Genomic DNA, 19,581 nt, shown 5'->3' with positions numbered 1-19,581 from the left:
GCTACGCGGGCTGGCCAGGCACCGTGTGTTTTAATGCCCGGGAAAACGGGTGTTGCCGTTGTAGGATAACGTTTAGCAGGCGTAGAGTAGCTAGCACCGTCTGGCGGTTAGAGGATTGAAGACCTAGTAGCACTAAATCTCGTAGATTAAAGAGTGAAGGAGAGGGCTAGGCTGCTTCGGAAGCTAATGCGGCTAGAACATTGAGTGACTTTCGGCGACTTACCGACATATCTATCTATTCCTCCGGGGGTGGGGATAAAGCCAATAGGAATTGTAGGATTCGATGGACTAATTCGCCTTGGTCAATCGAGTCTAAGATACGGCACAAATAGGTCAGCACGGCCGCTGTCGAGCCACCGGCCACATCCGATAATTCTAATAAAGAAGGGTATCTATGACGGTTAGCAAGAAATAACAAAAATGCTTTGCGGTGACATTATAGGAGTTATTCGAGAAAGAGCACTTAGAAATGGTCCAGGAGAGTGTCGTTCACCTCTACGGACTTACAATGGTCGATAGTGTCCTAATAGAATAATAGGTAGGACATGAAAGTATCCATGGTTTTGCTAAGGGCGGGCTGTAGGGCCGTCGCCTCTTTCGCGTAGTCAGAAAGGGTAATTATGCGCGGAACGTCCTCGTCGGTAGGCGCATATTCTAAGCTACACTTGATCAACGACCAGTCTTTCTCGTGTCTAGAATCCTACTCACCTTCCTAGCTAAGTATATAGTGCACCTAATCCAGTAGGTATTAGCGTAGCTAGGTCACTCTCAATCAGCCACTTCTCCAGGTTCTTCGAGCGCGACGCCGTCTCAATAAGATACAGGAGCCCCGTACGCGCAAAGTCGCCCGCGCGACCCCTATTATGAACGTAGTCGACTAGCAGGTAGAAGAGCGGGAACTTATCCTTATAAGTGGCATCAGAAAATTCCGTCGGAGCCATTAATTCACCGTCCTAGGCGATAGGAGTCGCTCGGGGCACGGACCGTGCAGGTAGGATGACCGGTTATAGGCGGATATTCTTAGTAATGCCGAACAGTAGCTCGATGCCTTATCGGCGCGTCGAACCAGGTCGACTAACGCACGAGCGAAAAGTCGGTTATCCACGATCCCGTCCACCTCGGCATCGATGAGAGTGTTAAAGAAGATTGTGGCGGACCGTAAGACCCTATCGTCGTAGTATAATAGAGCAAGCTTGGTAACTGTCACGAAGATCTGAGAAGAGGCGGCGTAGGCAACATAGGGGTGCGGCACTGGTCCGCGGGATTCGTCGCTCAGGATAGAGTTGAGGCGTTCAATGTAGGTGCGCGCGTGCGCAGTCGACTATTCGGCGGAGGGAGTGTTTTTAGAGCGCCATATTTGCTGGATTTTAAGGGGGTTAGTCAGGGCACGCACAATGAAGCTGTGCAATCTACCTGGAGAGCGTTGCAGGCGCGTTTAAAGGCCGTGAGTCGTTCCGTGGGCGAAGTGGCTCGCGAGGTCTTGGACAGCGCGCGCGAGCCGCCGATGAGACGAGACCACTAGGAAATGCTAGCGACAGAATCGTTTCTGAAAAATTGCAGGCACGTACAAAGTGGGTATGTTCAAACAAGGGAAAGTGTCACTGGCATCACAACACGTCCGGACGAATGTTCCGGGGAATCTGCTTGCACCCGAAGCAAAGCCCCACTTTTCCGACGTAGACGACAAAATGCAAAGGGGGGAGAACCGTGACTGCTAGTCCTCAAAAATAATAAAATGCCCGAGTGTCGGGAAGAGACACACAAAACATTGCTCCGGTCGGTCCAACAAAGGTTCCGGTCGTCGCCAAAGCGTTTCTTTCCCTGCCGTTCGTTCTCAATTCGAGGTTCTTGCAGTCGAAGACCGACTGCAGTTCTTGTCTTGGCTATTTGAAGGTGCTCTGTCTCATTGCGTTTCTACGCCCCCGAGCGCAGATATCAATTCTCCATCAAGATGCTTCTCAAGTCCAGATGTTAGAACAACATCCGACTGTGACCACACGAGCTTGAACGCCGAATTGATTGACGCGCAATATATTCCTTCTACAAGGAAAGGTCTATCATGGTCCGTAGAAGAAGTTCAGTTACTGGTGAAGCTCCGAGAAGAACAAAATCTTGGTTGGTCGGAGGTGGCGCAACGTTTTTCACAAAAATTCCCTGGAAGGAGTAAAGGTTCTATACAGGTGTACTGGTGCATGACACTCAAGAAACAGCCGCTATCTTCAAAGAGAGGCACATAAAAAAAGAGCTACATTTCTATACGAAAGCCTCTCCCTTTCTTACTTTTCCTTTTTATTTTTTTTATTTTTTGCTGCGTGAAGCTACGATTGTATTCTCGACTATTTTTCCAGTGATCAATCTTCGTTCGCCTTCCAGGCCCCTAGCCACCACTACGAGGAGCACCGCCAGCTGAGTGGTCTGCCGCCCGGCGCTTTGTCGATGGCCTATGACCAGGTCAACCCCCTGGGCTTTAACAATGGGCCCCAAAGATGCCCTGTCAACGGTGAGACGTTCACAGGACGCATCAAGCGCGAGGTTCCCTTCGACTTCTACACCGTCCCAGCACACAACTTATCCGAGATGGACGCCAAATCAAGCTATATGGAGAACGCTCCCTATTTCTTCTCGGCAAAGCCCAACATGAGCAAATCTGTTGACCACAACGCTCTCGGCGGCCATGAGCTGGATCACGCCCGTTCGTCCTCGCAGGCCGGTCGCGCGTACCCCGGTATTCATCAGCAGCAGGCTGCGATAGCTGCCAAGGCAGCCTAGTAACAGACGCAGACGCAGCAGCGTCACGTGGAGACTCAGAATAAACCCAACCAAAATGCCCGTGGCAATGACCTTATCGTTGATGAGCGTATTTCTTGTTTTCTTCAGCGGATGCGTCAGAATGCAATCGCTGCTGATAGGGCTTCCTCCACCACCTCCTTCTCCTCTGTCCTCCCACATATGGCCAAGCCCAAGAGGGACGAGGCCGGCATGAATGAAGATAAACGCCTCCTCGCCAGTGAAGAGGGCAAGAAGCTCAGTGGTAAGGAGCGTCGCCAGTTTCGTAACAAGATCTCCGCTCGTGTTTTCCGCTCTCGTCGCAAGGGTATGATAATTTAATAGTCTCTATCATCCTCTTCTTTTCTAATAATTACTCTGCAGGGCAGATTGGTCAACTCGAGGGTGAAATTGCTTCCTGCGCCAACGAAGCCCATGACCTGCGCCTCCAGAACCGCCGGCTACTCGAGGAAAACGCTTGCCTGAACGAACTCGCTCGAACGCTCCTCGGCTCCCCTCATTTCGCCAACTTCCTGAATGAGATGCCCAACAATACTGTGTCTCCCCAGATCCTGACTCAACAGGCTGCCCCTCGAGAAGTCAGCCAGTACCAGGAGTTCCAGATGCAGCAAGACCCCCCAGTCCGGCATGGTCATGGCCCCCAACCAGGGCATGGACGCAAACCAAGCTGGACCACGAAAGACCCGCCGGCACACCGACAAAGAAAAGAACTGTTTTCGGGTCAGTACACGGCAGTAGGACGACTCACATGAGACCGAAGATAATGTGAACGCCTTTGGCTGTTATCTCTTTACACCTACAGCAAACATACACACTAGAACAGCTGTCGAACGCTGCATCCACCCAAGATGCTCAAGTCGCCGGCATTGGTACCAGGAAGACTGGAGACGTGATCCGATTCGAAGACGCGACATCGGCTGAGGTGGCCCGCAACGACAAGGAATGGTTGAATGAGTTAGGCAACGACACAAGACTGGTGATACCGTAGTTTGGAGTGATTGTACACCACACGCCAACCCACGGGCTGGATCTTGAAAGAGACAAAGCAGGCGCCATCAAGAAAATCACAGATGAAAACAATCTTGCGGAACGTGGTTTCCGTATCGAAGACATCGCTGGCTTGAAGAAAGGAGATAAAGCGCTAGGAGTATTCGGCTCTCTGGGAATTTGGTTTGGCTCAACAGAGGGCGCGCAATGGATGACCGAGGACGGTGAGAAGACGAGAGATACATTGGACGAGTGAGAAAATGCGAGATCAAGAAGCAGCGCTTTTTCCGTTGCCAACGGTTCGGACATCTGGCGTGGTCGTGCCTGGAGACGCCCCGGTGCGGCGACTGCGGCGGCTCGCATTTACCAGCAAGACGCCAACCGAGCGTCAGAGCACGCTGCCTGGAATGCAGTGGTAAACATCCGACGGAGGATCGATTTCGTCCGACCCCGGCGAACGAACCCTCCTCGCAATGTTAGAGAAAACACTTAATCTTTAACAGCTGAACACCATGAAGTCGAGGGCAGGAATGGAAGCCCTCATTGGCGACCACCAGAGCCAGGACTTGGACGTGCTGCTCATCCAAGAGCCATATATCACTGCGTCTTCCTTAATCTCAATTCGACGCCTTCGGGCTGATTTAGTAAGGAGCCGACCGTCGACAAAGATGAAACTAACATATCTCTATAGCTTCAAGAATGGATTTTGATTTTGTCTTTCCCTTCCTGGGTCTACAGTCTTTCATGTGACCAATAGGATGATGCTAATTGGCTACCCTGCTAGGGCAGAGCGAATAGTATTCGTTGCATAGCTGTTTTTATTTTGACGTCTTTAAATGCTATTGGCTCTAAAGTTAATGGAGAATCATAGCGGATGAGGACTACAACGAAATCATCACACTGAATCGAACTGAATGCGTCGAAACTGCTGCAACATTCGAGCTATCCTTCGATTTTTATGCCTCACTGCTCCATCTTCTGCTTTAGAAAAGAGTCAAGAATCTAGGCGGTATCGACCGCCTATACGCACCCCCTAGCGCGAGTGCCATTTAATCCTAAAGGAAAGGCCGTCCACCCCCGAAGGGGATAGACCCCAGTCTATTCTCCTAGGGCCTGTGGCCGAGGAACCAGGTCATCGCACACCGACCGAGAGGTCATCGCACACATCACGTGATATTTCCAATAATTATGGCCCGTGCTCATCGCAACCCCGTAAATTTCTAGGGTAAACCCTTGTAACCTGGTAATCTATCCACACACCTGTCAGGACCACTGACTGACGATACCAACTACGGCCTGAGGCATACTTAGATGCCATGGCAGTATCATGTTATTGGGCTTCACCGCCCGCAGCCGGGCCAGTCTGTATTTTAGTGAAGCCCCGCTGGACCTTAGAAGGGCCAGCGTTCAGTTTATCTTACAATCCACTACATTATATTACACGCATATGAATGTGTCTACCTCGCTTACCCATCCTGACCTAGAGACTACTGCGTGGTCTAACAGAAGCTCACTTTGGAGATACTAAAATCTCACCTTATACCTATAGAGTTAGACTCCTATGAAATAATAGGCTATGACGAAGGTTGGTCTAGTATTAGTTCTCTATTTTATGAAGGGAAAGTTTAGTGTTCCTTATTTTATTTTTGCGGGCGTTATAGCAGTAATTCGGTGGCGAGTCCGGTGACATAATGATGGCAATTCTTATGCATACGCTAATAGCTGACAATGAAATTACCTAAATAATCGGAGCAGTCGTTTATTTATAACATCAGTGAAGTTATATAACTTACTATCAGCCACGTTAGTTATACTAATAGAGATAATAGAGGAAATACCTTTATCTTATTTTACTAAGACATAAGAGCTCAATTGCGTATAATTAATATGAGAAGCTTCAATAGTGTCTTTATAAACTCTAGATAGCACATTCTTGGCTTTGTATATACCTTGTCAAGATTTAGATCCTGTAAGATTTTTAGCTCGTAAGAGCTAACTCACATATACTACGCTGGTTAACGTGGTTCACAAGCGAGTGACGCGCCCAAGCGAGTGACGCACCCACCCATTTTTTCGCGTCTCCGCGCGTCCATTCATCTTCTATCAAGCACCATGCCTCCAATTCGCGTCAGATCAAGCCAAGATTCTATCTAGCAAGAGGGCCGTATATTAATTGCTATACAGGCTATTCAGAATAAAGAAATCAGTTCTATACGCGAGACGGTACGTCGTTTTAATATGCCTGAAGCTACGCTCCGCCGTCGACTACGCGGTACTACAAATCGCGCTGACACTCGCGTAAATAGTCTTAAACTGACAGATATTGAAGAAGAGACGCTTCAAAAATAGATTTTATCGCTCGATCTACGCGGAGTAGCCCCTATATAAGCTTATGTACGAGATATGGCGAATATTCTCCTTGTAACGCGCGGTTCTACCCCTATCCAGACTGTTGGCAAAAATTGGGTATATAACTTTATTAAACGACGCCCAGAACTTAAATCTCGCTTTTCCCGACAATATAATTATCAGCGAGCAGAATAAGAGGATCCAAAGATTATTCGAGCGTGGTTTGACCTCGTATAAGCTATAATTTAGCAATACGGTATCCTACCAGATAATATCTATAATTTTGATAAGACTGGCTTCGCGATAGGCCTCTATACGGCCCAAAAAGTGATCACTTAATCAGAATACTACGGTCGGAGATCAGTTTTATAGCCAGGAAACCGCGAGTGGGTGACTGCGATTAAGTTAATAAACGCTTTAGGGTGGGCGCTTCCACTAACGCTTATCTTTAAAGGTAAGCTATATAATTAAGTATGGTTTAAAGACCTTTTACCTAACTGGCGCTTCGAAGTTAGTGTAAATGGATGGATAACTAACGAGATAGGCCTTCGTTGGCTTCAAAAATAGTTTATTCCGTTAACAAATCATCGTACGCGTGGACGATATCGCCTTCTAGTCCTTGACGGACACGGAAGTTATCTAACGCCAGAGTTCGATCAAATCTACGCGGATCATAATATTATTCCGATCTATATGCCGCCGTATTCCTCGTATCTACTTTAGCCTTTTGATATCGGATATTTCGCTATATTAAAGCGTTCGTATAGTAGTTTAATCGACCAAAAGATGCGGCTCAGGATTAACTATATCGACAAACTTGACTTCCTTTTCACATACCTATAAGCTCGCGTCGACGCCTATAAACCAACTATAATACAAAATAGCTTCTGAGCAGCAGGACTAATGCTAATTGATCCTTAATAAGTGCTATTAAAGCTAAATATTCAACTTCGGACACCGACACCTCCTATAAGCCGCGGTAGTCAATCAAGCGCGTTTTACCTATATACGCCCGCGAACGTCGACGAGCTTTTGAAGCAAGCATCCTTAATTAAAGCTTTCTTAAAGTGACGCTCAAAAAGCCCGCTATCGCCTTCGCAAACCGCGTTAAACCAGCTTATCAAAGGCTGTCAGATCGTAATACAAAACGGTATCCTTCTTAAGTAAGAAAATAAGCAACTACGTGCCGTAAACGCTACGCAAAAGCAAAAACGTGCTCGTAAGAATAGATGGATAGCCTACGATAACAGTCTATCCGTACGAGAAGCATTAGAGCTCGAGGAAGCTTATAAAGAGCCCCCTCAGGTAATACTAGCTCCACTAAGCCTACTACCGCGGGACACACCAGCACCGAAGACGCGTCGTCCACCTTAATGCACTAATTGCGGAGTGATCGGACATAGAAGGATTGCCTATAAAGCTAGAGATTAATCAATATAAAGGCGTTGTGGTTGATTAATATGCATAAAAGTGTAGAAAATTTGGGTGGGTGCGTCACTCGCTTGGGCGCGTCACTCGCTTGTGAACCACGTTATTGCTGAGAAATGATACAGTAATCGGAATATTAGGTGGCGTATTTTTATCCAAAAGAGATCTAGCGGGGTCTGCAGATACAGGGATGTCCGAAGAGTTCAAAAGGGCTATATACGGGGCACTACTAACCTTAGCGGCAATAACACTATGCTCAAAGTGTTTAATCCTACCGCCTAGCCACAATTAATAATACCTGATATTTCTTGCTCGCGGTTTGCGTAGTCAAGCATACTTAAGCATTTAATACGGCAAAGGCTCGACTGAGCGCTCTGTAGCATTCGTATCAGAGTAGGGTCTAAGACAGGGTTCGAGCCTAGTCACCCTCACTGCGACCTGATCTGCGCGTGTCTAGGCCCTGATTGAAACACCCCAATATCACACTGCATCAAGAAAGGACTTTTGGTTTCTATTTGAAGTTATATGTGATGTGACCGTGGCGCTTCACTCAGCCACTCTGATTGGAGGAACTCTCTTTAGCCTGTGGAAAAGTGGAACCTTGGCCTTGGTTCTGCTAATAATCTTATAGCTTCAAGGTTTTCGGCTAGCTATTTATGCATGCGAAAGCCGCCAGTTCGTATATTATGTGGCTAGCAAGTACGAATGTAGCGTTGCTCGCTAATGAAATTTGGAACGCAGGCCTGGATATGAAATATTTCGCGGGAAGCCGCAACTAGCTTGATTGGTTGATAATTTCGATCACATTCGGACTTCAAACTTTTATCATAGTACTAGGTAATTTCGCTTTTGTTTTCATCGGGTTCCATGATCGACGATAAAAACTTGCTTTTTGTCCACTTCTTGAACCCAGTTCTATCGAAAGCCAATATGAAAATTATTAAGCCCGTAACTAGCAAATTCTAGGGCTAAGGTTTCTTATTATCTATTTTCTAATAAAAAAGTATAACAACAAACCTGCAATATACCATTTGAACCCATTTGAGCCCATTAGTGAGACTTTACTCGGCGTCCGAACACCGTCCCTGGCTTGACATAGTTCCAAACGAATCCCGCAAGCAACCCACGTCAATAAATCCACCTGCACCACCTGTTTTGCAGAGTGAATAGTTGTGCTTAAAGAGTGCTTTCCACGCCATATCGGGCTGATCATAACCCATAGAAATGAACATATTGTGCGACTTTTGATCCCTCAACACACAGCTTTGCTGCCACCAGGCATTGAACCAGAACAGCACAGGATCCCAGTTAGCCTAGTAAGCAGGCCCGGCAGAAGGACGATTGGGACCCATGGACAAGGTAGGCTCTTTGTAAGCACCGCACGGATTTTTGAGGAGGTGATTATCTGATAGATACTGTATATCGCAATCTAGTAGATTCGAAATCCGCCGTATGCACCATGTCCACTGAAGAAATCACTGAAATTAGCGAGACTCGGTGGTGACATTAGTCATAGAACATCCCGATAGCTTGAGTCTTCCTGGCAAAACCTGTGGTTTCTGGATCCATTTCATATCCAATGGAATGGTCTGTTGGAATAATAATGCGCTTCCAAAGAGAGCTCCATGACGCCTGGAGAAACATCGTTGACGGAATTGAGGCAATGATGGCAATGTCCTGATAGGTCTAATAGGTAGAAACTTGAAACTAATGGCGTTGGTGGTTTAATGAATCGGTTTAAAACAAGAGTAGTTGATTTTCCGATCGACTCGCTTACGGGATAGCTGCGCTATACTGAATCGCCATACACTTACCTTCATGCCCACCTGCTCGCTGATTTATGTGAAACTTATACAATATCATTTTACTGGAGTTCTAAAAAATGAAAATTGACTCTTTAAACTTGTTTAGCAGGACTCGATTTCGAACTGCGTTGATGGCATTTAAAGTCTACAAGATACGTAGGACCGTGGGGCAATTGCGGATTACGTTATCCTAGGCAGTTTTAAGGAAATATCCTCCCTTTCGCCGACTCTCTACTCTATTGCTTGTGACACAACTGTCTGTATCTCTCCCTTTCAATCTCTTGTTTCTTTTTTTCACTTTCCCGCACCTCGCCACGATCTACCAAACAAGTACCTACTCTGAGAGATGATACTTCTCGGGTCCATCTTTAAGTGTGTCTTTGGCACACTCATTGAGAAGCCGCTGCCTCCGGCATCCCCACAATCCCCCGAATCTGTGGCTTCCCATATTGTCACCAAGATTCTCAATGCCGACGACCCTTCCTTGCTTTACAAACAACTGAATGAAGAGATCTCTGTCAATGCCTGGTCCGACGCCATAGCTCGAGCTACACTTCACAGTTTAGAGAGTGCAATCAGAGCTAGCGTGGAAATGGCGCGAGCTGCGACCGACGCTGCGAACCAAAGTAAAGATGCTGCTGTTAGCTTTGGAACGGATCACCCCGTTTACTCTACTCTCATTGCAATGGGTATCTTGGCCTGCTGACACCATGGGCTCTGGAACTGATCGGATTCGGAGACCTAGGTCCAATCGGAGGCTCATTTGCGGCAGCCTGGCAAAGCACATATGCCGGATACGTGCCCAAAAGGGCTTTGTTCGGTTACTTTCAAAGACTAGGGATGAACTGGCATTGGGTGCTTGATTGAAGCTGTCGAGATGAAATAGAGTTCATTTCACGGATTTCAAGAATATGATGCTTAGCGCCTTCAGCGGTCATTTGTTTGGAATGCAAGGGGCGGAAACCTCGCGCTCTGCATCGAAATCGAGCTTTTTAGAATCCACGGCATTGCAAGGAATCAGGGGAGATAATACCACAGAGAGAATGGAGTTTTCATCGCCGTCTTCCATAGACTTATAGAAGGAACAACTTCCTGTGGCGCACTTGTAGAAAACCAATTGTAAAAATGATGGCATTTCGCGCTCAGGGCCTCGGATTCCGCGTCGGCTGAACTGCATTCCCTGGGCACAGAAAGACAAGGGAGTCTACCAGCACACCTCGCATGGAGGGAAGTGATGGAGGGAGATGGTGGAGGCATCATACAGCTCCGATCACATTTCCTTACCGCCTTCTCTCCCATTTGTCCCATACCCCCATCTCTTTCAACGATTGTTCAGCTTCATGCACGATGGTCGGGGGGTTGGCAGATAATGAGGCTTGCTCCTACCGCCTGGTAGAAATGGGGCCAAACGTTAGAAAGACCCTCAAAATGGCTAGTGGCCTACTAGCATCGGTTTACACTGGCACTACGCTGGGGAACAAGTGCAACTGCAGCTAAAATCAGCTGGGTCTTGATATCCCTGAAAGCGCTCTACGCTCAATCTGGCCCGATTGCGTTGCTGCGAGATGTTTGTTGCATTAGCATCACCTGGAGCGTATAGACTCCGCTTGCTATGCCTGCCGCGGGTACAAATAAATATCGACGAGATCACTCAATCATCCAGATCTTCTTTTTCCTGAAAGACCAAACTTAAAGATAGAGAAATTTTCTCAGTCTTGTTTTCTTTTCACAAACCACCTATACCTGACTAGCGGCATTTTTTGGTCATATATACAGTATATATCGTACTTATACCTACTGACATGATCGCTCGCTTGCTTGCTCCCTTCCCATCTGTTCCATTCCTTCATTCTTCGAAGCGAGATTTGCACACATATATATGTATGTGTTGATGCTGGCAAACTCTTCGAAGTTCAACTTTTGAATATTACGAGTACACCTCTTCGGTCTCTTTGGTATCAATTCTTTTAATTTAATCCGAAAGTGATTCTCGTAAGTCATCTCTACACTTTCACCCTCTCTCCTCTACTCTATTAAATTCTATGTAGGTCCGCATATATGTTGGCTACAACAAAACGAAATCTTTGGTACGCACCGTGTATCTGCTGGTATCTCTATTTGAGCGGTTGGCAGGCTTCTGGCGCAGCACAGGAGAAGTCTCCGCGAGATCGTGAGAAGATGCATTTTTCGTCTGTTCCAGGCGATCATATAACTCAGGTATAATTGTAAAAAAATCTCGCGAGGTGATACTATATACGAGAATATAGCAATCAACTGGACATATAAGGTCATTATTCAGGCCACTAGTCTCCAGAATGTCCACCGAACAGACATGATTCGCTGTAGTGAGATACTTGCGGTATGAATCCTGAATCGTTGGGTTATGGGTTTCCGTAAATCGATCATAACAAAGCTGGGCATGGCCAAAATTAGCTCGAACTCGTATGCGGCCAATCAAGGCAAGCAACTAACCCGATTAATTAGAGCCGTCTTTCCGACTTTGCTATCACCTAAGATCTGCAGCTCGTATGACGTCATTTAAAACTTTGGGCCTTTTTGGGTATGCACAACCCGCCGAAGAGAAAAAATAGATAGGGATTGAAAAGAAGACGATACTCAGACTCTCCTGGTCTTCTGGTTTTGATAGATTGAGAATTACGCAAAGTCGGACTGTCGTCGGTAAATCTTCGGCCGAAATACTATAATCATGACATCTGTCTCCACCAAAAGCTCTGAGAAAAAAGTCTCAGAGCCTGACCGAAGAGGCAGGAGAAATTTTACCCGCACTTACTAATAAATCTCGCCCGCTCTGACGAATCTTCTATACACCAATTACGCATTGAAACTGGTTATACCGTAACAATACATAGTAACTGATCAACCTAATCAGCTGCACGGGGAGCCTCAACAATTGGGAGAAACGCGCCGAATAGACAAATCATTAAAACTGGTAAAGTAAGACCACGATATCTTGTCAATAATAAGCCAGCCTTGCAGGGCTACTAGGCGTGGAAAGAGTTTGGCACTTTGACTAAGCGTAAGCGTACACAGACCATACTTGAGTTAGATCAGATCTATCTTCCATTGCCATGCGCGCTTTTATATGACAGAAATTGGTCGAAATTGGTAGACTTAATAGTGTCTGGGTACTTGCCAATTCATTGGGTGATTTAACTCACCATCGAGTGCTCTACCAAACTAGGTACCTTTATAGAACTTCGCCAACAATCACAAAGTCTTTACATATAGATATTTCTCTGGATGGATATGAATTGTCAATGCCTTCTCCATCTGCATTTCCCACACTTTGCTTGGAATTGTGAATCTGGTGCTGGTGTTGGTCATACAGCCTTTACTGGTGCCACCGCTGGTACTGTGTTTGGCTGGAAGATCTGATTGTAAGCCTGCGTATGCCCCTGAGGTTTTTGTACTGGAATATCAGCATAATCAGCCACACATATATTAATATGCACGTTGTTGTGCTTTTATAATGCGTTCGCTTGGAAGTGCGGCCTAGAATTCCGGACCTACGTTCAATCCGCCGTGGATGATCCGCTGCCCTACCTTTTAACGAGACTGTTGATATGTACAGTCGTAGCTTGCACATTCGCAATCAACTAAATGAATAGCTTTATAAGAAGACCACGGAAATGGTACAAGAAGGATGGTGCCATTCCAAAACACTTCAAGTAACACATTGGCTCAATATTTATAGCAAATAATACACTTCATCCAGTATTATATCAATCCAAACTAAAGATAATACCTAATGCAGATTATCACGGCCAGAAGGCGCCACCGATCGAGAAATAAACCAAATAACGTCTAAACTAAGCCAAAAATGTCAAGGGATGACCTTCAAGCCAATAGTGCCATGGTAGGCACTACACGGCCAAAGTGGCAACCACGCTCATGGCGCTTCATATTGCTGCGAGCGGAGAAAATCTTTCCACAGTAGGCATGCGGGCAGTGGAAAGGTTTCTCGCCTGTGTGAGAGTTAGAATGCGTGCGCAGTGTGGAGGGGCGAGAAAAGGCTTTGTGGCATGTGCGGCAAATGTAGCGATTATGGTTTCGTTGGGGGGAAATCGTGGTTAAGGGAAGGTGGAAATAGTGGTTGTGCCAGGCTGACTTTGGACTAAACCCCAAAAACTCCGAGGAAGGAGATCGAGCAGATTGGTGTTGAGATGAAGGTAGTTCGGTGACTGCTGTAGATGGGTTGAATGTAGATAATTTTGGTGGACAGTAGTACGTGCTTGTGACTGGCGCATTTGAAGAAGGGTAACAACCAGCCTCATGGCGATATATGGCAGCAAGTTCGTCTCCTCTGTCACTTAAAATAGTCGTGGTCGATAGCTGCTGCTGTGTATATACCAGCATAGATCGACTGTAGTTCTCAAAAGATGCAAGAAGAGCCAGTGATTGGGAATTCCTGACTGTTGTTTTCGCGGTATCGGGGAAACTTCTCGGTGGCAGCTTTGTTGACATGCCTTTTCGGAAGGGCATTCTTCGAGGTGGTAGATAGCTATGTAGTCTTCGTGTCAGCTTTAACGAACGCTTTTCCCAAACCAATGACTTAGAATGATTTCATTTCGGTTTACCCAAAGATGATCTTATCCATCACAAAGCACGGGATATATGCATCGTTAGGGCTTCACATGCTCACCTCGCAACAAAAGCCAGGTTTGACTTTGATGGTGAAGAATCTTGCTTCTGAAGTAACTCTTGGCGACTCTTATGCACCCACGGATACCAAAGTTTGGCCCATTCATCAAGATTGAGATGCGAAGAACGTATATCGTTGCCAAAACAAGCACCGTCGTTCGAGGATTTGCTGTTGTGGAAGGGATACTCCTCGCGCAATGTATGGCTCTTCATACCCTTGATGAAACGATAAAACTTGCACTGCAATCCATGAAAGCTGCGCGGTTTGTGAGAGGGGAATTCCCGATTGAATTTCTCCCGAATCCACTTCCACTGCCAGCGAAGGTCAACACGATGGTACCAGATGAAATGCATTTCCTCTTCGTCGTACTCATTTCGGTGCGACCCTCTGTGTTGCGTTCTTCCGGGATGCAGGCTTGTTCCTGACCAACTTGCTGGTTTTTGCCCCGGACGTAGGTTTTGTGAGGAGTCCGCTGGCTTTCGTAATCGCCGTGAAATGGAGTTTTGGTGGCTGTGTTGCATAGTCAGGCTGCTTCCGCCTGTCTGCACCACCAGGGGTATTACTGACGCTGCTCCAATTTTGTTGCCGGCAGAAACCGAATAGTGCTCTTGTTGAAATTGCTCTAAGCGAGATCGATAACTATCTCGAATAGGGGGATTGTACCCATGTGATAGAGGTATCACTGAGGCATGCTGGGCGTATGAAACAACCGGAGGAAATTGTTCATCATCGGTATGATGATTGAGCAGAGAACTAATTTCCATTCGAGTGTGTTGGGTTGGCGGTTGTATGTATGGTCCTTCGTAAGCCTTCATGCTTAGTAGGCAAATTTGAGTATTTTCTGTTTCCAAGTCACGAACTTCAAAAAAGTAGCTCATTCAGCTTGGATAATGGGAAAAGGGCAAAGGAGACAATATATGCAGAAGAACATCATTGTCATGGATGAGAGCACCGGAATTAATTAGGGGCTTATATGTCCCATCTTATTGGCTCCAGCTCGTATTCGATCAAGATATGGAACATTGACTTGCAGTGGCCCATTACCGGGCCCTTTGAAGATCCACTTTATTTCCTCATTGCGTCAGCGATTCTTGGCGGCAAGTTTCTTTTTTTTGTTATCAGTTCCTTGAGCTTGCTTTGAGACCCCCACGGGCAACGTTACTAAAATGTCAATAAATCATTTGTCTTCTCTACATGACGAGATGGTTTCCCCAGGCAAATTGTTTTCATGCCGAGCATAGCGAAGGAGACAGGCCGACCGTCAAATAGTGGGTTATTTCACTAAGGATGATGGTGAACTAGCAATAATTTGTGCGTGACTAGTTAAGTCCCACTTGAGTCACGATCTTGGGCTTTGGAGACTCTATGGAAATTGCGCACGGGCCATAGGCAAAACTTTAAAATCAGGTGCAGTGGATACTTGCGACCTGATTTGCCACCGGACCAAGTTTTCCCCACCCCCTGACAGCCATCATTAAGCGTTTCCGTAAATACCTGACTTGCGATTCAAAAGGACCCCACTCAAGACCCTCTTTGAACTTTCTGAACAGACCACATAACTTCGCCCAGTGACCACACTGAGGCTAAGGTCTAGATAGACAGGCTGCCTTTAGCGTGCGATTCGCAAGGTTTCCCATTCAGTCAAATTGAGTTTGGGTTGCCCCGAGAAAACCCCGGGCGTCCAATGGTTCTGAAAGCTATTCAGAACTGACTGAACGGACACACCAGAATGCCTAGATCACTAAACTGTGGCTTCTCTTTCCAAGGCTTCTTGGCTGACATACCCTCCGTTCTCCGAATTCAATTTAACATCGCCGCCATCTACTTGCAGGACAGATTGGCTCGCCGAGGTTGGTGACGTGGCCTTGCGGTCTCTACATATATACGGATAGACTCAAACTGCAAACAGTTTCTCCTGGAAGAATTGTAAATTCGTGGCGACACTATTTAATGTTGTCCTGACCCATACTGTAATGAGCCAAATGTATGTCAAAGAGCAAGCAAGCCTCCTTGGGAGGTAATAGTGGTCGCTAGAAATTTTCTTTACGCTATATAGGGTCTAATAGGCCAGATTGATTTTGTGCCCACCGTACTTCATTTTCAGTTGCTTATCCTGATTTTACAGATCCTCCTTTAAAATTTCACTCATTTGTATCGAGACGGCCATTCTTCTACGGCGATGGAGTGGTCACACGAAGAGCTGATCATCGCCATGTATCTTCTGTCTCGGCGGTTCCTACCCCAGACAATCCGCGATCTACTTCTACGTCGAGGCTTTGACCGCTCTATTTTTGCCATCTAAAACAAATTAGTCCATGTGGCCCAACGACATCTACAGTTGAGGTCGACTGATGGCTAATGGGATTTGAATGCCGTGGATCACTGGATGGGCAATCTCCTTGAGGACCATGAGTGGGGAAGTGAAATAATTCAACCCACAATAGCAGACGCAGAAAATTCATAGTTGTATGTATTTCCTGCGTTAAGCCTTCTATAGTTTATGGCTCACAGTCTTCTGAAAACAGAATGAAGATTTTGACGATTTTAAATCTTTAAGACTCTCTGTGCTTCTATCTGGAGTAGCGGAAGGCTTTCCTCTTAGAAGCACCCCAAATGCGCAGTGCTGAGACAGGGGAAATGAATGGAATGTGGTGAGCAGAAAAGAATCCAGTGTTGACTTTGTGCTAAGAACAGTAATGCTTGAGAACTATCGTCGCGCGCTATCTAGACGGAAAGAAAGTCCATTGCAAATCCAGTTAAGCTTCATATTATACATATCGGCCCTTTTTTCCTCGAGAATAGTAGCAAATTCGCCTTTCACTCAACTGCAATGACATTCTAGGCAACATTAGCATACTAAGGAAAATTAACTTCATGTCAAGTGACTCGGAGAATGGACTATAGAGCTTGGTTTCCAGGCCATGGCTGGTATACGGCAATTGACGTATTGATACAAGACTAGGCTCTTGTGGAAAGGAAGGAAATAACATGATAGCGTCATTTGCTGCTTGTACTTTTTCAGCAAAATAAAAATTGGGTATTTGTTATTATTAGCCTTTGCTCCACCGCTCTATTTTGTAGCAGTTGTCACAATGATCAGAATATTGTCTGAGCACTTGTTTCTTTTCCTCGATTTTATTGTAACCTGATTATAAACAAGGGAGATAGCCCACGTACACTTTTCTATTCCCACAGGAGAGATAAATATAGCAAAGGTTCTAGCACATGCCTGTGTACGCAAAGTAAAACTTTTCAGGTCTGTATGAACACCCAGAATTGTCACATTATGCAGCTGAGTAACTCCGCGGCCAGAGTTACGGGCTGTAAATGGATGCAAGAGACCTCTTGTGCAAGATTGTTTGTGTCTTCCATATATCTATGGAAAATCTCGACTTTCTATTTTTGTACGATAAGCTCGCTGCCGCCTATGCCCTTTTTTTTCTTCCAATAATTTTTTTCTACAGAACTCTACTTGTTGATAAGTAGTTGAGCAGCGGATAACCTCGCTAATACTGTGAGTCTATGTGGAACCGAAAATTTTCCGAGGACACCCCGCCATAGAGGCGAGGTCGGGCCGATGTCGCACGGACCCACTCTGAACAGCATCGGCATGCCGCGATTTTCTCGAGTTTCCGGCAAGGTTCTAGTCTCAATACTGGTAGCATCTCTACTCCATTCACATGGGCTTTAGGTTTGAGCCGAGGAAAAGAGCCTTAGGTCTTGAATAATCGTGTTCAACTCATCATAAAAGCCAATAAAAGACTCCACACACCAGGGCCACACAGTTACACTCTGGCTGCGAAATTTCGCTTAGCAGCTGCGTATAACAGAAATGCTGAGGTTTCCTTGGCTATTGAGCTCCTTGCTGGATTGACGGAGTTGACTCGGAAAGGTGGCTTTTTCTGGTCATAGAATTCCCACACGGTCCTTTTCTGCGGCAACTTTGCTCGCGCCGTATACAATGCTGCCATGGGATTCAGGCCAAGGAGGTCGTGCCCAAGCCAGCTCCGTAATCTTGTCATTCCTCGTATTACGATCCACATGAGTAGAGTTTCCGGGCTGGGGTGTCGTAGCTGCGACAATAGAGCTTGTATAGATAAAGGCCTTAACCGACGATTCTGTTAGTGCTGCTTCCAGGATACGTGTGGCCGCAGCAACTGTTATAGGAATGACAGTTGCAGGATCCGAAGCGAAGGTAACAATACTCGCAACAAGGATAATTGCAGATACGCCCTTTATCGCATCGTTGTAAACACCTTCGGCGGTAAAGTCCTCGACGGTCACAAGTTCGAAGTCACCTTTACTGGCATACTCCTTGAGCGCGCCTTTGACGAGCCAAGATGTGCGATTGATATCCCTCACAGAGCCACGAACTTTGAGGCCACGTTCCAACAACTGCTTGACGATGTGAGAAGCCACGAACCCATTAGCTCCAGTAACAAGAACAAGGGAGCCTTTTTCGATGGTAGCTGTTCTGTGGTCAGACATCATGACGAGGACAATTTGATTTGATAGGGTTATTGTTCTATCTCAAAATCGATTAGCAAGTACACGATTCAAGAAAACTGGAGTCATTCGCAAATATGGGGGAATACTTTTGTGATAACACGGCCTTGTATGGGGATACGAACGGTCACGTTACCCTACTTTTTCTGCCATACGGCACCGCCCTTAAGGCATATTTCTATCCTTTCGTACACTTACTTAGCAAGACACACCTTTCCACCTCCAGAATCTCACTTTAAGTGGAAGGCAAATTGATCAGTCTTCAAAGCTTACTATAATGAGTCATATCGCCTTTGCAACAGTGTTTATATATGTTTATCCTCACAGTTGCATTTATAATATATCCCTCAACTCATAAATTTCGATCTCCGAAACTTAGAAATCCAACTACACGAAGGACGTCACTCATCTATCAAACAGACTGGTCTTCCAAATCGGGAAGGGCCAGTTCTTGGCGGGCAACCGGGGAATTCATTCCTTTGGATCGGAGTAAAGGAAGAGTAAGCGCAGGTCATTACCCAATAAAATACATACATATCCTTAATTCAGTCTCTGGTTTGTTTATAAATTTTTCTGAATGTAAAGCGAAATGCCGAAGATAATAAATGATGTGAATGTACCTGGGTCTTCAGGCAAGCACGTCTTAATTAGATAAACGAAAGGTGGAGGAGTGCTGTAGTATTACTGACGCTCTTACGATCCATCTCGCCGCTTGAAATGTTTCTGTTCACAGTGAATGGGATTCTGCCCCTCTTCACCGCATCCCTTGCCTCAGCCTCCATGATAGATCTAGTTCCATAGCTTCCATCTCTAGAATCTACATCTCTCTTTTTTCCTCCTTCCTTCTCCATATAGTTTCATATAACACGAGCCAGAGAGAAGGCCTCTGGTGGCCCTGATAAGAGCCCTTTTTCCTCAACAAATCTATCGAGTATGATCTCAAGGAACCCAGTTAACCCGAGATGTTTAGGTCCCCCATTGATCTCCACCATTTTACTCGCTGCCCGCACATGGTTTCGAGCCATAATAACATTACCGGTGCCCATATATAGAGGT

General features: G+C 46.1%; 5 protein-coding genes across 5 annotated transcripts; 3 read left to right on the top strand and 2 right to left on the bottom strand.

Annotated features, from left to right (window-relative positions):
• Nucleotides 1-716: 716 nt before the first annotated feature.
• N7443_009516 (uncharacterized protein) lies at nucleotides 717-1,518 on the bottom strand (the record flags this gene model as incomplete). Its single annotated transcript, XM_056889572.1, has 3 exons — nucleotides 717-858; nucleotides 1,080-1,321; nucleotides 1,414-1,518. Coding segments are annotated over 3 exons (489 nt in total), but the record flags the coding sequence as incomplete, so codon positions are not given.
• Nucleotides 1,519-1,735: 217 nt separating this feature from the next.
• N7443_009515 (uncharacterized protein) lies at nucleotides 1,736-2,769 on the top strand (the record flags this gene model as incomplete). The annotated part of the gene is made up of 2 exons (XM_056889571.1): nucleotides 1,736-1,776; nucleotides 2,349-2,769. 2 exons carry the CDS (start codon nucleotides 1,736-1,738, stop codon nucleotides 2,767-2,769), a joined length of 462 nt encoding a protein of 153 aa, XP_056736062.1.
• Nucleotides 2,770-2,949: 180 nt separating this feature from the next.
• N7443_009514 (uncharacterized protein) lies at nucleotides 2,950-3,539 on the top strand (the record flags this gene model as incomplete). The annotated part of the gene is made up of 2 exons (XM_056889570.1): nucleotides 2,950-3,094; nucleotides 3,151-3,539. The coding sequence occupies 2 exons, from the start codon at nucleotides 2,950-2,952 to the stop codon at nucleotides 3,537-3,539; spliced, it is 534 nt and encodes a 177-aa protein (XP_056736061.1).
• Nucleotides 3,540-9,702: 6,163 nt separating this feature from the next.
• N7443_009513 (uncharacterized protein) lies at nucleotides 9,703-10,062 on the top strand (the record flags this gene model as incomplete). Its single annotated transcript, XM_056889569.1, has 1 exon — nucleotides 9,703-10,062. The coding sequence occupies one exon, from the start codon at nucleotides 9,703-9,705 to the stop codon at nucleotides 10,060-10,062; it is 360 nt and encodes a 119-aa protein (XP_056736060.1).
• A 7,863-nt stretch (nucleotides 10,063-17,925) lies between these two features.
• On the bottom strand, nucleotides 17,926-18,507 carry N7443_009512 (uncharacterized protein; the record flags this gene model as incomplete). Its single annotated transcript, XM_056889568.1, has 1 exon — nucleotides 17,926-18,507. The coding sequence occupies one exon, from the start codon at nucleotides 18,505-18,507 to the stop codon at nucleotides 17,926-17,928; it is 582 nt and encodes a 193-aa protein (XP_056736059.1).
• Nucleotides 18,508-19,581: the final 1,074 nt, after the last annotated feature.

The sequence above is a fragment of the Penicillium atrosanguineum genome (assembly GCF_028827265.1).
Source record: "Penicillium atrosanguineum strain IBT 20685 chromosome Unknown utg000008l_segment0_segment0, whole genome shotgun sequence".
NCBI lineage: Eukaryota > Fungi > Ascomycota > Eurotiomycetes > Eurotiales > Aspergillaceae > Penicillium > Penicillium atrosanguineum.
This window is presented reverse-complemented; position numbering and strand designations above follow the sequence as displayed.